Genomic DNA, 15,495 nt, shown 5'->3' with positions numbered 1-15,495 from the left:
CATCAGTACATGCATTCTCACCCTTTCCCTTTAGGGTCCATGTGCATGACTGTGTAAGTATCCGGTGCTCTTTGTTATCTATCTTATCCTGAAGTTTATTAATGGAGCGTTGTATTTTCTCCCTTTCAGTCCTCACCACCTCCTGTAACTTATCTGCCTCCCTCCTAAGGTGAGCTAACTGTTCGCTTTCCTCCTCATTGGTTTTCTCTTCTGCACTCAGCCCTAAATACTCCCTTAGACCAAAGTTGAAGTTGGGGCAGGGGTTTCAAAAGCGAGCAGCATATCCCCTATAAAGAATAGGTGTCTATTCAGGACCGATGTTGAGGCACCACCTTCTCTGGGGCTAGTTGGCATGTCAGATACCCTAGTTAAATCACCTTCTAGGGATATATGGAAATAAGAAACACATGGTAAACCTGTTTTTGGACCCAGTGTCTGTTGTTTGTGTTACTTCTTTCATACTGCATATAGGAGCCTGAAAGTGGTGTTTGAGGAGGCGTTGAGAAATGAGGTGCAGGTAGAACAGGCCCTGCAGAATGGATGCTTTGTTCCAATGTTGGGTGACTGCTCTATTTGTTGTCTCTACCTATGAATTGAATTCATTATTCATATCCAATCATTGTCTTCTCCTTTCTTCCTCAGTTAACAACAAGATCTCCTTCTCAGTCAATGTATAACCAGATATTTGCTCACTGTCTGCTTCTTCTCAGTCTGACATAAAGGCCTTGAGGCTTGGAGGCACTAAACAGTTTCTTCAATTTATTTATGTCAATATACACTTGGCGGTGCATCCAAATGCAGAGCAGCAGCCCTTCTAGAAGTAGTGGCAGTTGGTATTGCTTTAACTCTGTCTACTTTAGCTGTCTTCAAGCCACAATGTTTACATAGTGACAAAAAATGGGTTGTATGACACAAGCATGCATGCCGGAATCACGCATGCCTTAACAATGCGGTAAGAACCACAACCTTGTCTTTTCTATGCATACCTTTACCAAGCATGCCATTATAGCGAATTTCATTGTAAAAGCATGATTAGTAAAGGCATGTGTAGAAATGGCATGCTTGTGTCATACAACCACCCGAACTTAAAAAGCTACCCCAACACCCTTTCCGTCTTGAGGCCCAAAACTACCCCTAATAAGTAAACTACACAGACACCCCCCACCGCCCTGAGCCCTAAAACCTTCCTCCACCCTAATAACAAAACTACCTGAGCCCCCACCCACCCTAAGCCCTAAAAAAACTACCCCAACCCCCCACCCCTGCCCCTAAAAACTAAACTACCCCAACATCACCCCACCCCGACCCTCATAAATAAGCTTCCCTGACCCCCTTCCCATTCTAAGCCCTAAACAATAAACTTCACCGCCTCCCACCCCTGCCCCTAAAAAAAACTACCTGATCCCCCCACCCACTCTAAGCCCTTAATCCACCACCCACCCCCCTAAAAACTACCCCCAATCCTGCCCCAGCCACAGTCACCTCATTGCGTCCTCTCCTGATCCACTAGACTGCTCTCTGCCTTTTCTCAGCCTTAACCACGCAGATGCATGGTTTGGCACATGCGTGGTAAAGAAAGAGAAAAAGGCAGTCGTTCAGGCAAGCGTTGTTCTGCTTGTGTGCGTACGGCCTGTGTGGCCCCAAAAAATGCTGCTCTATTTGCACATAGTTACTTAATTCTAATAAACAGTGGCTGTATGTTGTGGGACAACCCTTCACTGGTTCTAGCTCCTTTTTCCACACTCCCTGTTCACCACTGCTACTGCAGAACAGTCTCTGGACTCTGTGGAGACATTTTCTTGGCCTTTCTTTTTTGAAAGGAGAGCTTTCTTTTTAGCAATTGAAAGCCACAAGCACTCCCTTATACAGTGTGAATCCCATGACGGGTCACCTCATAATTCTATTGTCTCTGTCAGGGGTTCAATAAAAATGTTTTCAAGAGAACCAAATACAGGCCACCTTCCATTATTCCTCCTCCAAGTCCAGACTAGCGCGCAGAAAGGTGTTACATATTCCAGACAATTCGTACCATCTAGAACCTGAGCTGCAGGGCTATCTGCTAGTAATTTAAAACCTTTCTCTCCTATCAGCTGTTCACACAACTGTTAAGTCTTTTTCAACATTTGAGGGCTTACCACCATTACGTTTCCTTTAGACTTTCCTCTGCCCATTATGCCCTTCCCTCACAATTTTCCATCCTGAAAGAGAATCACAACAGTTGTATCCTGCAAAAGATTGTTATGCAGTGATGGATAGGGAGAGAGAGATAGAAAAAAATCCAGAGCTGTTGACAACTTAGAGACACTACATAAACAGTTTTTCTTCTCTAATGCAGTAATGCACTACTTTACAAATAATTCAAAGAAGCATGGCAATGAAACATAGTGGCTCATTAATCCTAATCATTACATAATTCAAATACAGTCATTGATCAATGACAGATTATTTGTTTGTGTACATTTCAAAATCATTTCCCTTTTTTCTGGTGCCAGTTGATCAAATGCTTCCCAAGCTGCACTGTTGATGTTTTTGTTTTCTCTCTGGGGTTTCCTTAAACAAAATATTTTTTTTCTCTGGTTCAGGCTGTCCTGCATGAGTTTACGGTAGCTCCGAAGACATCGGCCACTATCAACCTAACATAATGATACAGAAAAAAACTTGCAGTTTTTTCCTCAGTTCCCTGTTTAATTGCAGGCTATATTAATATTTAAACCTCAATCCCCAGTTTTACTACCAGCTATATTCTAAGTATTAAAAGGCCACAATGGTAAGGTATTTTGTTCATTTACCGGTGGTGACATCTCATGCATCCCACTTATGGCGCCATTTGTTAGGGAACCAACTTTTCCATCCCTTCTCAGAGTGACGCAACGAAAACACAAACACCAGGGAAAGCTCCAGGACAGATGAAATGTTTGTTGAGGTACCAATGTTAATTGGTAGGCCAAGGCAGAAGGCAGACGCACATCCCAGTGTTACGCCTTTGAAACAAGCTTCTACTGCCCTGAGTCATTCTTGTTGGGCAGTTATATATGTTAGAAAGTACTGTCACAGCAAAACCCCAGAAGGGGATATAGTCCAAACACAGGCAAGAATATAAAAATTGAAATGCTGCACATGCACAAGTTACAAGACCACAAAATAAAATTAAACATAATGCAGTGTGGGCAAAAACAATAGAACAGAAAAAGGGTGGACTGTTTGTGTGCAAAAGGAAGCTATGACCTTGCTTGTGGGTAGGTCTGATGGGCTGAACTTCATGTGTGAGACAGAGCTAAACTTAACATGGCTTAGAGAGGTTTGTTTGCACATCTGTGCTAGGTGTTAGAGAAGTCAGCAGGGAAGCAGGGAAAAAGTAATGTGAAGGAGGGGAAACCAGTCTGTGAATGAGAGGGGAGCGCACCTTACAAAAATAAAACTTTTTACTGTTTGGTGCAACTGTCCCTTACAAAATTATGTTAAATTTATTTTAGGCAGCATGTGTCTTCTCAAAACAGTCCTATTAAGTGATCAAAAATATAATGGTGTAATTTTTAACAAATTACTTAAAAAGACATGATACACATTGTGCAAAATCTACACCTTCAAGAACTCTCCTTGTGCGTTGGTCATGTGCCAACCTTTATGTTGAAGCCAACTTTTGTTGCTGTAACAAAAAGTAGTTATTCAAAATGAAGAACACAAAAAACCTACCCTCTTCATGCTGCTGTCTGTCTTTAACTTCCCATCAAGCTAGGGATAGGCCACGGCAAGTATGCAAGCCATTAGGTGGGTCAGAGGGCAGCAAACACTCTTGGAATGTTGGGAGGACTGGCTTAGCTGGACCTCTGCTGACTTCTTGGTCCAGCGTTGTAGGTCCTCCCATCTCTTTCATTAGTGGAGCCTGCGCTGCTTGTAGACAACCCCCGGGGTCCACACATTCTTGGTGATGGTCTTCTAAGCTTCCCTCTTCTAACAAGAATTGACCTGTGTAGATACAAAAACTGATGAAAAAATGTGTGACTTATTGTTTTTTTGTTTTGAGAAATAAGTCAGAAACATTAAAACAGCATAGCTTTTTGTCTTTTTTCATTTTTTTAATAAAAAAAAACAATTTTGTAGTAACCTGTTGAGTAACCTTATCCCTTGTTATGTCTCTATTTTACTAATCAATGCCAGTGACATCATTCAGGCTGAGTTCTTTGGCACATTAAAAAAAATTCAAAGATTTCATTTTCATATATATAAATAAAGATATATAGCTATAGATATATAGATATATATGTGTTAATTTCTATTATAAATATATTGTATGTTACACACCAAAAAAGCTGTCAAACACACAACACATACTAATGTTGTGGTATTATATATTTAAACTGTGTTTAAAAATACACAACATCATTTTTCTATGTAAATAAAAATATACAAACCACTTCAATCACTACACTTCATTCAGGAACTAAAAGGGACATTTTAGCCTATGTTTAAATAAAAAAAGAGTTGAGTTACTCATAATTATTTTCCCATTTAAAACATGTTGTGATGAAAACTATTGCCAGTGTTGTTAAGTTCATCCCTCAGCAAAAACGATTTTCCTTTTCTTTGTACCCAAGTTGGTTGCAGCGGCGGCCTCACTCCCAGTGGCTCTTGCGGAGGCTGTTCTTAGAACTAGCTTCTTCAGGTTTAACTGCTACTCAAGATGGTGGCCGCAAATCCTAGTGAGGTCAGCGCTCTAGTGTTTTTTCCTTAGTCTTGTGCTGAAGCTTCCCTCCAGCTGTTTCTCCCTGGGAGCCCTGCACTTCAACTGTCTTCCTGAGGAATATGAGCAGTGTTCCTGAAGCGCTTCATTTCATCGGGAATTCTTTCAGTTTTGAGTAATTCATTATTTTTCTTGTTACGGTGTGCACACCAGCAACTTTTTCCCTTTTGAAGAAGCTGAATTGTTTCCTTCTTCCAACAACTGGCTATCGGCTTTCTGAGGGGAATTTGTTTTGGCTTAATAGAACTTCAAACAACTGCAGTAAGGAATCCATTCGTATGATTTTCAGACTTGCCAATATATATATGTACATATATATTCAAGAACTCTTTGCTTTGCAGACTTGTCAGTCTTAGAGACAAACCTCAGTGCTCAGACCAATTCCTAGAGACTGTGATTGAGGAAACTGAAACTCAAGAAGGAGTTTTCGTTTCCTGTAAAATACATTAGTAGTGTGTATATTTCTGAACTTTTGAACTGTCCTCCAGAAAACCTTGCAAACCTCTGACTCCTGGAGAAAAGAAGATATTAAGTTAACATCGTTCTCTTAGAGAGAGGCTAGTCTCTCAAAAGATTCAGTTTGGGAGAAGGATAGAATTGGATGAATGTGAATGGCTGAACAGTTGAATGTGCAGTAGGAATGTAGTTATCTATGCTCTTATCACCCGACTGCAGGTCCTTCCTTTAAAGAAATCCCAATAAGAAAAAAGATGCAGGTTTTCAGAGACACACACTGAATATCCTATCTTCAAGAAACACAGGCTGGAACTGCATCTGGTGGCGGTCTCTGTTTGTCTATTCCCATTCCCCTTTCCCCCTAGCGGATGCAGGGTTCAGATAATCAGTTGAAGTCTGAGCAAGCATCTGTTGGATGGAGTTGGATAAAAGGCATCTGCTCCTGTGGAAGTTTGATCTAATGGGTAATCTTCTGACACATGTACCTGTTTCTCTGGTAAGTCATACCGTACAGCTTGCTGTACAGGGATAGGACCTCATCTGCCAACATCTCCAGCTCATCTGACGAGAAGATTGGGGCCCTGTCCCCTGAATTTCCAGGCATTGTAGCTCCCAGAGGCAAGAAACAGTACCAACACTTGAGGAGGTGTTCTTGGGGGCACTGTTAGGAGGCAAGTGAGCTTTTTTTTTTTTTTAATGCCACATCTATATACACAACGTAAAAAACCTTCAACAGAAACGGACACATCCATTGGCTTTCATATGTTTCTTTCTCACACATTAGCCTACGGCTGTGTGCACTGTGTAGTTTCACACCCAGTATCCCATCAACCTCTTCTGGCTTTGTCTACTTGCAAATGTTCTGACGGCGAGGTCAGGCTTCCACCATTTTAGATTGTTAAATAGTGTGTTTGTGAATGTTAAGTGCATCACCACCACTCAAAATGGTGGCTAGTTTATATAAATATAGAAAATGTTAACGGTATTTATTTGTTTTGCCAAAAATGTATGTAGTGCATTACTGTAGTTAATTGTGATGGTTGCAAGGTTTTCTTTAAAGTTCTGTTGATGGAATTTTAGATTAAAAAAATCTTTAAAAAGTGTAAATAATACATTTAAAATGTTTTATTTACGCATTCTTTTTAAAACAAATTGACATATCAAAAATGGAGTTTAAAAAACAATATTAGGAAAAAATGTTGTGGAACATTATGTAAAAAAATGTTTTAACCACAAATAAAATTTGTGTTTTATTTCAAAAATATGTTTGCAAAAATTAAAACAATTTTTAAACTTTTAAATGCAGACATGTGAACCCAGGGAGAGTGAGAAGACAAAGGCCTCAAGTTATGAGACCATTTCCAGACCTTGCCACCATGGAAGAATATGATATAATAAAAAATATTCAGATTAAATAGGCAAACTGTTATTGATTTATGATATAAGCTGGAACCAGATCTTCTGCCTCACTATAGGAATCCTACATCAATAACACCAATTTTATAGAATACACACACTTGGATTTACCGCTACAATGTTGAATACAGGGTGGGTGCCTTTTGTGACCTTATTACTCAACAGTGTTTCGAGTTGTTAACTTTACTACATATGCTTTCAAGTAATTTAGCCACTAAGAGTACTATATTTTTCTTGTAGATTTAGATTACTTGGAGAGCTATTGGAGCTCTCGTTATTAACTTTGCTCCAAATACTTTGTTGAGGTATGTACCTCTACGATCAATGTAATTCACTTAAGTCGGATCTCTTTCCCATCTCTTCCTTTTTCTTTGCTTACTACTTTGGGAACATTGGTTTAGTTTTCCTATACTTTAGAGTACTTTTGGATCACTTTAATTACTCTAATTTCACGGGTGTCATGATTTTTCATGCTAATGTATGTGTTTTAAATGAATGTTTCAATAATTTCTGCATTGCTTCTAAATTTTGTATTTTGACGAGCGCAATGTATGGGTGGCTCCATTTGTTGTTGTTGAACACTCATGAGTTGTAACACCTAATACTGTTGGTGATTTATATACTGTAGTTCTCACTAAAGTCACTAGTGTATTGGTGTTGGGTTTTTTGCGGATGAGGTGCTAGTCTGTTAACTATGATTTTAAGATTTGAGTTAGATAGCATGTGCTTAATACTGGTTGTAAATATTGTTTTTCACAGCCCTGAGGAAGTCACTGAGATTATTGTCTCTCACGACAAAACACGTGTTGGCTGTTGTCTGTTGTACCAGTATCTTAGTGCTACACCTCAAGAATAAACTGGATTCATGTCAGAGGCTGTTGTCGTTTGTACCAATTTTGAATACTACAACTTCAGGAATAATCTGGATTCATGCTAATTTTTCTCGGCCAGCATTGTACCTGATTGCTTGGAAGAAGACTGTACTGTATACGGACATGGACTTTGTCTCTTTCTAATTCACATGTGCCTCGGCATTTGTTGATTAGCAAAAGTTCTTACCCTGTGCCATCTGGGCCCCCTCAATATAAAAATATCTTACATTCTTGGATGTTTTCTCACAGCTCATTACAAAAGTTTTGGACTTGTTAATTATTAATTTCCCGTCAACCATAAAATCAGCAGAGGAATCCATTAATCTCTGAATTCCTACGCGGTCCTTGAGATAAGTACCGTGCCGTCTGTATAGAGAAGTACAGGTACCGGTCTGCCAGCAACCATTGAAGCATCAGCCTGCAAAGACCATAAAGAGTCATGGACCAAGTTTATAAATAAAGAAAACAAAAAGAGAGCCACTACACGGCCCTGATGGGTGCCTCACCTAATTCTAAAAGAGGGTGTTAGCTCCCCATTAGGGCCATACCGCACATTTGTGAAAAGGTTCTCATATACGGTATGAGGCAAATGATCTCTAAGAGGGGCCCATAGTTCATCAGTATGTGCCATGAAGTTAAGTGGTCTAATAAGTCAAGTACACCCGAGAGATCTGCAAAACACAAGTGGAGCTATCCTGCATGTGTACGTCTGAATCAAGAGTTAGAGGTTTAGGCATTGCTCCACCTTTCCAAATCCCTTCCTGAATTCACGCTGAGCCTTAGACAGGATAAAATTAGCAGTTGCCCAGTCCTCTAATCTCTTTAAAACAACCCTCCCCATGAGTTTTTCAGAGGAATCCAGGAGGGAAATGCGGTGGTAGCATTTTGGATCTGCATTATTGCCTTTCCTAAATAAAGGCACTATAACCAACTTGGCCCAGGAGGAAGGAAAATTACCCCTAATTGCTGTGTTAAAAATGTATGTGAGTATTGGGGCCCATGGTTCGCCCCGTCCTAGGAATGCATCCACCAGAACCTCATCGGGTCCGGGGGCTTTTCCTTTCGCATGCTTACCCACTTCATTCAGAACCTCATTCATGGAAAATACCAGCAACAAATTATTAGAAGGGTTCTCATTAATTTTAGAGGAAACCAGAAAGCAAGGAGTCAATTATTTAATATGTACTGGATCAAAATCCCCTTGAAGTGATCAACCCAAGCCTGCGGAGGTACAAAAGATGTGAAGACAGGGTCAGGACTGGTCTTCAAAAAATTTGTTTTTACGGTACTCCAAAACTCTGTCTCTGCGGCCTGTTCCAAGCTGGACCATGCTCTTTCCCTCACCGTCTCCTTCCTAGCAGTCAAGGCATCATTATACTGTTTCCTTAGCAGAATGACAAGTGTATTCTCAGAGCCTGATGCAGGGCAGTATGAAGCTTTTTTAAAGCCTGAGTGCATTCATGTTTGAACTAATCTAAGGAGTTGCTCTGATTTTAACGGTTGAACCAGGAGAGAGTTAAGAGCCACAATTATCTCTATTTAAGGTTGGAACTAAAATGTTATACCCCACATTCATAGCTAGTTATATTTCAAACTCATTAGTCGTATGGGTCAAAATCTGCCAGAGAATACACTCAGGATCCATTCTTGCCCATATAATGTGAACTCCATTTGATCTGCTAGGAGTAGTTTGTGAGATCTTAATAGGGGCTATAGAGCAATTATCTTGCATTAAGAGAGAAAGAACTGAAGGGTTATGATCATTGACTACCATTGGTAGAGCCCTAGAACTAATGGCCAACTGATCAAGAGATAACCTAATCAGTTTGTGGTCAATTGTAGTGTGCTCCCCCTTCATAAATGTGTGTATCTGTTAATTATATGAGAGGACCAGGTGATATTAAGCTAGTCATCGGTATTTACTTTATTTTCAAGCCCAGCAATGGTCCATGGTACAATGCCCCAGATTCCATCATAACCATGATGTGGCATTGGGTTTGTTATGTCATCCTGACTATAGCTGCTGATTGGGTCCCTATGACCTAGGAAATAAATGGGCAATTCTGGGTCTGCTACAGCCACTAAAGGGTCAACAAGGCAATCTATATCCTGCAATTTGCTCAGTGGCTCAAATCTATTTGAAAGCATAAGTTGAGAGTCCTTACTTCCCACTGATGGGCATAAGGCGGGTTGGGGGTTTGGTCTACTCGTCCAGAAGTTAGGTGTCTGTAGAAAAAGCCTAGAGGGAGAAAATATGTCTTACCTTCTGGCAGCAGGGTTGTACGAGTGTCATGTAAGATCCTCCCCACACACCTAGGAAGCCTAAAATTAATAGTGACACAATGTCCTACAAGTAATTATTTAGTGGGCCCAATGCATCCCACCCTCCGCATCAACAGAATTTGATCTGGCGTCAATAGAATTTGATTTGCTGCTGATATTGGGAATATTGATCTGGCCTGGAGCCAGTGCAGGACTTTGTTCATTAGTTGGTTAGATGATTCCGCAGAGCCCTCTGGCAAGGGAGGAACATTTATCATGATTACTATGTAGGGGTAACATGTGGGTGGTAGATTAATCATATCTGAGTTCCGGTGACCAGGCCCTATGTCATGCACCCCTCTTATTCTCATTACTCTGGGCGAATTCCGTGTAACGGATGTAACATTGGGGAATCCATCTTTTGCTCTGGATGTATTTATTGGATTTAGCGCGGGTGTGTGTTGGATAGATGACCTATTGTCAGGGCATCTCTGTACACCTTGCCCACCCCTTGTGTTATCCATTCACCCTCACTCCTCGTCTCGACTGCTCCATCTGGTGCACGAGTGTGAGACTGATGAGTAGGCTGTTGATTTTGCTCACATGCCCTGTCTGAGTGCGTACTACAGGAGAACCTACCATCTAGGTCCTGCGGACCATGGAGATAATGTGAAACATCCCCTCATTGGTATTTATGGGTAAAGTGGAGGGAGATGATCAAATACTTTTTGTTTTAAGGTCCTTTAAATGTTCTTCTATTAGCCCCAGCCTAGACTGCAATGATGCAAACATAGTACAAATAATATTGCATACACTGTCCAACAAAGATTTTTGGAGCAAGTCGAATTTATCAGCACAGGATAAAGTGCAATCCTTATTGTGGATTGGTTGGGTACTTAGAGGTGCAGTTTCAGGACTTTGTTCCTTATTTGGTTAGATGATTCTGCAGAGTCCTCTGGCAGGGGTGGGGTGAACATTTGTCATGATTACAACGTAGGGGCAACATGCGTGTGGTAGATTAATCACATCCGAGTTCAGGCGACCAGGCCCTCTATCATGCTCACCTCCTGTTCTCATTACACCGTCCAACAAAGATTTTTGGAGCAGGTCGAATTTATCAGCACAGGATAAAGTGCAATCCTCATTGTGGATATCATGGGTACTTTAGATACGGTTGCCTTACAAGGTGTCTGTCTTTTTTTCTGCTTTGCTGGTGGCCCATGATGGCTAAGGGAGGTTATATCTATTCCTACGGGTGAACCAGCCTCTCCAACTGTACTGTCATTAGCAGAAACCTGATGTTTGTGGAGTCATGTCAGCCATTCTGGCCCACATTTGCCTTTTCTGAGCTATAGTTGTATTTTGTAATTGGGCTCCAAACAATTGTGGCTCAACTCTAATAATTTCATCCACCATGACTGAGAGTTTTCCCTCAGCAAAACAGGGATATCTCCTCCCTGTTATTATCATATAATAAACTTAAATACAATTGCTAACCCACAAGAAAAAAGAATACAAGAAAAAAAATGAACAAGCGCAGAGAAAGGACACAAAACATGACTTCACTGAAAAGAGTTCTCATGGATAATGTTAATCTGCAGTAGAATGGCAAAGGATCATTGTCTGAAATGGAGTGTGTTTTATAGTATGGTATGTGGGTAAAAACAATTAGCCAAAACACATCAGATGTGTGATGGTAGCATCCATCCAAAAGCCACTGGATTAGTACAATGTTGAACGTGTCCTGTGACAGAATCCCGCTGACAGGAATCTGCCGCTAGGACAACACCATCACAACTGAGAAATCTAAAAAAGCTCAGCGCAATCAGGCCAATGGAGTAATGTTAGCCAGGAGAGGCATCTGCGTCGTCTTCGGGGGGGGGAGCCACTTATGCAGTGAAAATCACTCTGTCAAAGCGGATGGAGGATCAGCCAGCCCACATCTAAATAGGGCGGGCGGGAATTTGTCAGCTTGAGGGAGTACTTGTAAACACTGCCACGGAGGGATGATGGGAATGCTGCCAAGATCCAAATTAGGTCCTAAGTTGCAATTCTTTCTATGGGCTATGAGAGGCCTCTGCTGGGAGTGATACCGTCAGTTAGTCCTGACTTTTAAAAGTGTCTTTGCCGTCTGTCATTTTTAAAAAATATGCTTACAATGTTAAAAGTGAGAGTACGAATCCCAGAATGCAAAGTACCAATCAGCAGTTTTAAGTCTTAGGCAAATGGGGCAATTGCCCTTGACCTGCACCTACAAGTGACCCTCAGGAAAAGTGACCTTTCTCTAATCTGTTTTTGTATGACCTAATTTCTGGCATTTTAAGTATAATTCAATATGCTGGCCTGAATTAGCAGTAAATGTGTAATGAAACTTCAGTGTTGTCCAAACTGGGGTGCTCAAAATGTGTCTTGCTCATGGCCCCAAAAGATCCTTAAAATGACACTGATGCCAATGATCCATTCCTGCTTTCAGTGGTGTTGCAAGCACCACAATCTTCATTCCTTTGTGCAACACTATCTCCCTGGGCTGGCTCAGCTATGGCCCATGGCCCCACCACTTCAACAATTGAAACACTATGAGGCAAAGTGGATGCTGGAAGGTGAAGTGACCTGAGACACATCCATTCTGCTGGACATGGTGTCTGTTCTGTGGGGTGCTTTTCAGGTGGAAGCAGGGGACAGCACCGTCTGAACAAGCTATTGTCTTGTTATATTGTTAATTTGCTGGGTGTTTACATAACATGTTTTATATTACATGTATAGTTTATGCATGGTGAATATGATTTTCATAAACTTTAACAATGCTTTATAGTATTGAATATACTGCTGTAGTAGGCATATCAAAAGGGTCTCTGGGGTGTTCTCATATTGTGATTGTGGGTAACAGAATGTGCTTATTTGTCGCACTGCTTAACAGTAAAGGGATCTCAACAAGCACTCGGCTTCTTTTTCACTGTTGAAAGTAGCACTGGGCTTCCTTTTTACTGTAGAAAGTGTCTGTGTCACCTTGTAAGTGCTTCTAGAAAGATTGTGTATTACAGTGATGATCAGAGCTCACTTGTCTCACTAATCATACTGTCATTGGCGCGTGATGCTTTCCATTCTGTGGCGCATGTGCTGTGTACTCACATGCTTGATCAAGCAGAGCATTTGCATAGCCCGCTGGTGGTGTTCCCTGCTGTGCCTGGGCTACCTTTGCCCATTTCCTCATCTGGGATAGCCTCCCTACCCTCCTATACATTTGTCCTGGTCTCTCCCAGCCCTTTCTCTTCCCCTCATCCTGTGTGGCTGCATGACAGCTGTCCTACTATGCTACTGCCTTACCACCCTACTGCTCTACATTGCATTACACTGTCTTTACCACCTCTCGCCTCTGGAGGCACGTATGATGCCCGCTACCAGCTCAGCCGCTGCTGTATCAACTTCAGTCTGAATTGTCTCTGGACCTCGATTACAGTGTACCTGCTACTCCACGGAGTGAGGCCCAGAAGGTGAAGGGGGTTGAGGAGGATTGGAGTCATCCACCAATAACCTCCTGGGGCTCTGGTGCACCACCCGCCCTTGGGGGTCAGCTGCTGAGACAGTGGCAGTGGCAGCCATAAGGAGTGAGCAATCTGCGCCTGTGAAATCTTCTGTGTACACGCCACACACTCCTGCTGTCAATGGCTCAGGTAAGGAAAGGGTGAGGGAAGCACATGCAGCACAGCTAAAGGAGAGTTTGGGGGTCAGGTTTTGGTGGCCTGGGAGTGGTACTGGGATTGTAGGTGGATGCATCAACCTGGCTGCAAGGACGGGTTGTGGCAGGCGGTAGACTCACCCAAAGCCATACAGCTTTATATTTCATACTGGCAGCGGTCAGATTGTGACTCCTGCCCATCCTATGCTGGCTGACACTGTCTTTTGATTTATAAGTTCTTTTAAGTGCCTCCAGTTGAAGCCTGAGGAATAGAGGATCACTCGATAAGTGTCCCTCAATAGGCCCTGGAGATGAAAATGTGCTCTCAAAAGGAACTTGCGCCTTTTGACAAGCTCCCTCGCCTTGTGAGCTCTGATAGTATTGTTTGAGCTACCAATGAAGATTTGTTAATAGAGGAAGCCAGACCTAACATCCCTACCCCTCTTACCCTAGGGGTTCATCTTCCAATGGATCCTCTGTATCTGCCACAAGAGTCATCACAACCGACTACCTTAAAAAAGATTAAACAGTTATCCATCAAGTACTGTTTCTTAAGAAGCCTCCTACTTAATGAAGTCTGGAAATGCCAGTCAGACTGTCAACAGAGTCTGTAACACTGATCAACCACAGGCCTTAGTGAGCTCAATCTCTATATCAGAAGATTTGCCTTTTGGCTATAGTACTTTAAGCACCATTCAATCAGATTTGTGTCCTCCTAAAAACCCAATAACAACAGTGGCCTTAATCAGCAACCCTCCAGACAATGCAATGTCGTATATAAACCAGTCAGAAATTAATTCCACATATGGAGTAGACCCTATGGATGAGCCAGAGAGTAACATGGTATCTAACTCAGCCCTTGTGGTCCCTATAAGCAAATCTCACAACTCCCTTGCAAGCTTCCTAGCTAACATCACTTTATTGGAGGAGCTTCCTGATTTAAGTGGTCCCTTGCTGTAAGAGTTGCACTCTAGTCTACAACATTATGACATCTACTGATGATTCTTCCATACCACCGGTGTATCCAGTTTTGCAGGACATGGGAGAAATTACAGCAACACTTGCCAAAATGGCTGTAATTATGGGACATCAATTAGATGTCCTGACAGAGCAATTATCTCTTTTGAAAGAGATTAAAGAAGAATTTAATACACTTAACCCTATTTTTTCTGTCCTACAAAAGGCTAACACAACTTACGAAATAGTTGACCTCTTGCAGCTACTGCCACTGAAGCTTTCTCTTGTGAAGACAGCCTCATCTCAGCATGCATCGTTTTAACAAACAATTTATATTCCAAAGAACTCCACCTCAGCATCTCTCCCTTTGATATTAACCAACCAAGACATTTTGGGAAGTCAAATGCTGTAAAAGCATCTCATATCATAGCTCTTAATGTACAGTCTTCATCGATAATTGACATTCAAACTAACAGTAACACTTGCTTTTCATCCTCTGGTGCTACTCAATCAAGAGCTTCTGTGAAGTTACTCAGAATGGAATCCTCTCACATTATGCCCTCTTATCCAGATGAATGTTTGGCTTCTCTTGATAAGTGTCTGAATGCTGCTCTTTCAGAAGGCATTGTAACAACTGATAACATATCTGAGTCCACTGCAGAAGTGCAACTTCAGCACTACATCAATAAACAACATCTACCAAAGTTAGGAAGACTAAACAAAAAGGCCATGCTGAACAAATCCAAACCAAATAATCATTCCAAAAAATGAGTAAATCTCTTCCCAATATTTAATATGGATAATCATAATACAGGGTCAAATTCCTCAGGTACTTAACCCGGGAACACCAATAGTAACCTTGAAGAAGATCCTGGGCCATTACCAAACACCGTCATCTATGCTTCAGTAGATTCACTAGCACTGTTGAGGAAGGGCACTACAGTGAGGAAGGGCAACTCTCCAAAGATAAACTTCTTCAGGAGAGGTCTCCGATCGTGTAGGAGCAACCAATTCTACAATCTTGAAGCCTGCTTGCCTGGTTGAATATATTGGTGGCAGGTCTGGTGGTGATTCAGGTGATGTACCACATTTACCCAAAGCCTCGGATTATATTT

At 41.6% G+C, this 15,495-nt stretch overlaps 1 protein-coding gene across 1 annotated transcript in view; it reads right to left on the bottom strand.

Moving 5' to 3' along the window:
* The window catches only part of DNMT1 (DNA methyltransferase 1), a 184,154-nt gene extending 180,437 nt beyond the window's left edge, over positions 1-3,717 (bottom strand). Inside the window, exon 1 of the mRNA XM_069233185.1 lies at positions 3,694-3,717. Within this exon, the coding sequence (XP_069089286.1) occupies positions 3,694-3,702 (9 nt within the window). The 5' untranslated portion in view covers positions 3,703-3,717. The remainder of the gene's footprint in view (positions 1-3,693) is intronic.
* Between the last annotated feature and the right edge of the window lie 11,778 nt (positions 3,718-15,495).

This window comes from Pleurodeles waltl, chromosome 4_2 (genome assembly GCF_031143425.1).
Source record: "Pleurodeles waltl isolate 20211129_DDA chromosome 4_2, aPleWal1.hap1.20221129, whole genome shotgun sequence".
In the NCBI taxonomy this organism is placed as follows: domain Eukaryota; kingdom Metazoa; phylum Chordata; class Amphibia; order Caudata; family Salamandridae; genus Pleurodeles; species Pleurodeles waltl.
The sequence above is the reverse complement of the archived record's forward strand: the minus strand, read 5'-3'. Positions and strand labels throughout refer to the sequence as shown.